The sequence below is a fragment of the Benincasa hispida genome, chromosome 3, assembly GCF_009727055.1.
Source record: "Benincasa hispida cultivar B227 chromosome 3, ASM972705v1, whole genome shotgun sequence".
Taxonomy (NCBI): Eukaryota; Viridiplantae; Streptophyta; class Magnoliopsida; order Cucurbitales; family Cucurbitaceae; genus Benincasa; species Benincasa hispida.
In genome coordinates this window covers 40386962-40389899 of record NC_052351.1, presented here as the reverse complement: position 1 = coordinate 40389899, position 2938 = coordinate 40386962, and the positions used below count along the sequence as shown (strand labels likewise).

General features: G+C 34.9%; 1 protein-coding gene across 1 annotated transcript; it reads left to right on the top strand.

Annotated features, from left to right (window-relative positions):
* The first annotated feature begins 603 nt into the window (after positions 1-603).
* LOC120074083 (dof zinc finger protein DOF3.4-like) lies at positions 604-1969 on the top strand. The gene has a single exon (XM_039027076.1). The coding sequence runs from the start codon at positions 1010-1012 to the stop codon at positions 1724-1726; it is 717 nt and encodes a 238-aa protein (XP_038883004.1). The 5' UTR covers positions 604-1009; the 3' UTR covers positions 1727-1969.
* Positions 1970-2938: the final 969 nt, after the last annotated feature.

The following is a 2938-nucleotide window of genomic DNA, read 5'->3' as shown; positions in this document are numbered from 1 at the left end:
GCTGCAAGTTAGTGGGGGTGGTCTATTGCAATTATTCAAACTTACAATTAACTAGAGTATTACTATTCCAAATATTTATTTGTTGTACTGTTTATTTCTTCCTTTATCTGTTAGATTGTTTATTGTTTTCTATCCAAACTAAAATAATTTATACCTTAAACACAAACTATTATAATTTATACTAAAATAGTATGTAACTTAAGCAAAATACTATTATTATCCACAAATTATACTATAATAACCAATCCAGCATCCCAAACACCCACTTCAAATTTAATCCTTGTGATTTGATAAAACCCAATAAATAGTCCCATGATTTGATAAAAAATCTCTTGGTTACAGGATTTCTTCTTCATATAGATAGATATAGGATCTATGGAGTAAATTTCATAAACAGACCCTATTATAAAATTTTTTATGAATATTTTACCAAATACATCGACTAAATTCTAATTATAAATAATGGATACTAAACTCTCTCTCTTTTTCTCTAACTATATATACTAAATTTGCAATTTAACAAATACTCTAATTAACTTTAGGAAATTACGAGAGAGTGTACATTATTTGTGTGATTTGCACAAAAAAAAAAACAGAGCAATATTATTTATCATTAAGAAATAGGGAGCATAAAACTATCAGAAAGCTGCGGCTGCCGCTGCAGAGCTCAGAGATTACAGAGATTCAAAGAAGAATAGGGTTGGGGTATAGGGTTAGGCCTACGTAGCCGACCCGCCGTCTGAATATTGTCGTCCTCAACACAACACTCTCTTCAGTCTTCCCCTTCCCTTAAAAGCTGTTTTGTTTCTCTCTCTCATTTCAATCTCTCTCTCTCTCTCTCTCTCTTCTTCCCCTTATAATCCCCATTTCCCCCCTTCCCTCTCTCTGTATTTCCATTTTCAATTTCCCCTGTTTCTCTTCCTTTGATCACTTTCCTTCAGTTTCCCATCTTCTTCATTTTACCTCTCTGTTCTTGGGTTTTTTTCCTTCTTGATTTACTCTGTTCTCAATGCCTTCCGACGCCGGCGACCACCGCAAGACCGCCACCAAGCCTTTTGGCTCCGGCGGTAGTGTTTGCCCTCCGCCGGAGCAAGAGCACCTTCCTTGCCCACGTTGTGATTCCACTAATACTAAGTTCTGTTACTATAATAATTATAATTTCTCTCAGCCAAGACACTTTTGTAAGTCATGTCGTCGTTATTGGACTCACGGTGGTACCCTTCGCGATATTCCCGTTGGTGGTGGCAGCCGGAAGAATGCTAAACGTTCTCGTACTTGTATGCCGGCGTCTGCGGCGGTTGTTTCTTCTTCATCTGGGTCGTTTACTAACTCTGTTTCTCGCCTGGATCATCACTCGCTACCGACGACTCCGGTGCTGGTGCCTCTTGGCGGTGGAGTCGGAGGGGACTTGAAGGTGGGCGGTGGGAATATGTGTGGGAGCTTTACGTCGTTGTTGAACACACACGCGCCTGGGTTTTGGAGTTTGGGTGGGTTCGGGCTTGGGCTCGGGTCTGGGTTCGAGGATGTGGGCTATGGGGCGGCTAATTCTAGGGTGGCTTGGCCGTTTCTTGGATTGGGTGACGGTGGCGCTGCCGTCGGCGGCCACGGCGGAACCCCGAACACGTGGCAGTTTGAGAATGGAGACGCCGCCGGATTTGTCGGGGCTGCCGATTGTTTGTCTTGGCCGGAATTGGCAATTTCCACTCCGGGGAATGGGCTCAAATGATATATTTTTTAAAAAAATCTTTTAGTTTTTTTTTTTTTTTTTTTTGGGGTAGTGAGAAATGTGGGTTAAAAGGTTAAAATTCTGTGTTGGGGGGGAGTAAAATCAGAAACTTGAATTAGGAAGAGAAGTACAACTTTATTTTTATTTTTATTTTCATTTTCTTTTCCATTTTCGCGTCTACGAACTTTGTGCTGTGTGAAATCTTCTTCTTTTTTTTTGTTATAAATATGTTCTGTAATTTTATTATTTGCTGCAAATTATTATCCTTCCTTCAATCAAGTAATTTCATTAGAAATTCTACTTTTTTACTTTTTTGGCTTCAAATGTGAAATTTTTCTACTAAAAAAATATACAAAATTTTCTCCCAAATTTAATCACGTAGTTTTAATTTTAAAAAATGGGTCGTCAGTTGTTCACAATTATTTTAGAATTTTTTACATTAATTATCGAGGAGTCATTCGATGAGACCAGTAAAGAAATTTCCGAACTTACACATTCAATAAATGTAAGGCATTCGTTTTAATATTTTTGGCATAATATAATGAGCCTCCCTCAATTTTTTTTTTTTTTTTTTTTTTTTGCTTATTCAAAGAATATATGTAATGTTACAAAATGCGGGAATTTAGAATTTGGATATTTTGTGTGTAGTTCATAAATGCATCTTTAGGTTATGGACATTATACAAATAATTCTGTTTTTATTAGTCATTTTGGAAAAAAAAAAAAAAACAAAAAACAAAAAGGTCTAAGAATTTTGAACATTTTACATTTTCCAACAAATGCTAGTGAATTTCGAATTTTCATCGGTCATTTGGTTGCGTTAAAAATAATTACATTTTTTTTTTCGTATTTTCAGTTTGATGATGTTAGTTCGGTAGATATTTTAAATCTATGGGTTATATTTAAAATGTCATTCATTTGAATGTTTATATAAGAAAAAACTTTGTTGCTTGGACAACATCTATTTCTATGCACCTCAAGTTGTTGCCTAATAAAAATTTGTTATTTTTCAATTTATTTTAAGTAAATTATTTTTTGTGTAAATAAAATAAGCATGTGGTTAAGTGAAACATTACTCTTTATATAATATCTTAATTTTAAAAAAAATGTATTTAATATTAAACCAACAAAATGATGGATTGTTTTCTGTTTTTCGTATGAACAAATGGTGATATGCATCGCATAATGATATAAGAACATTTATGTAACTAAA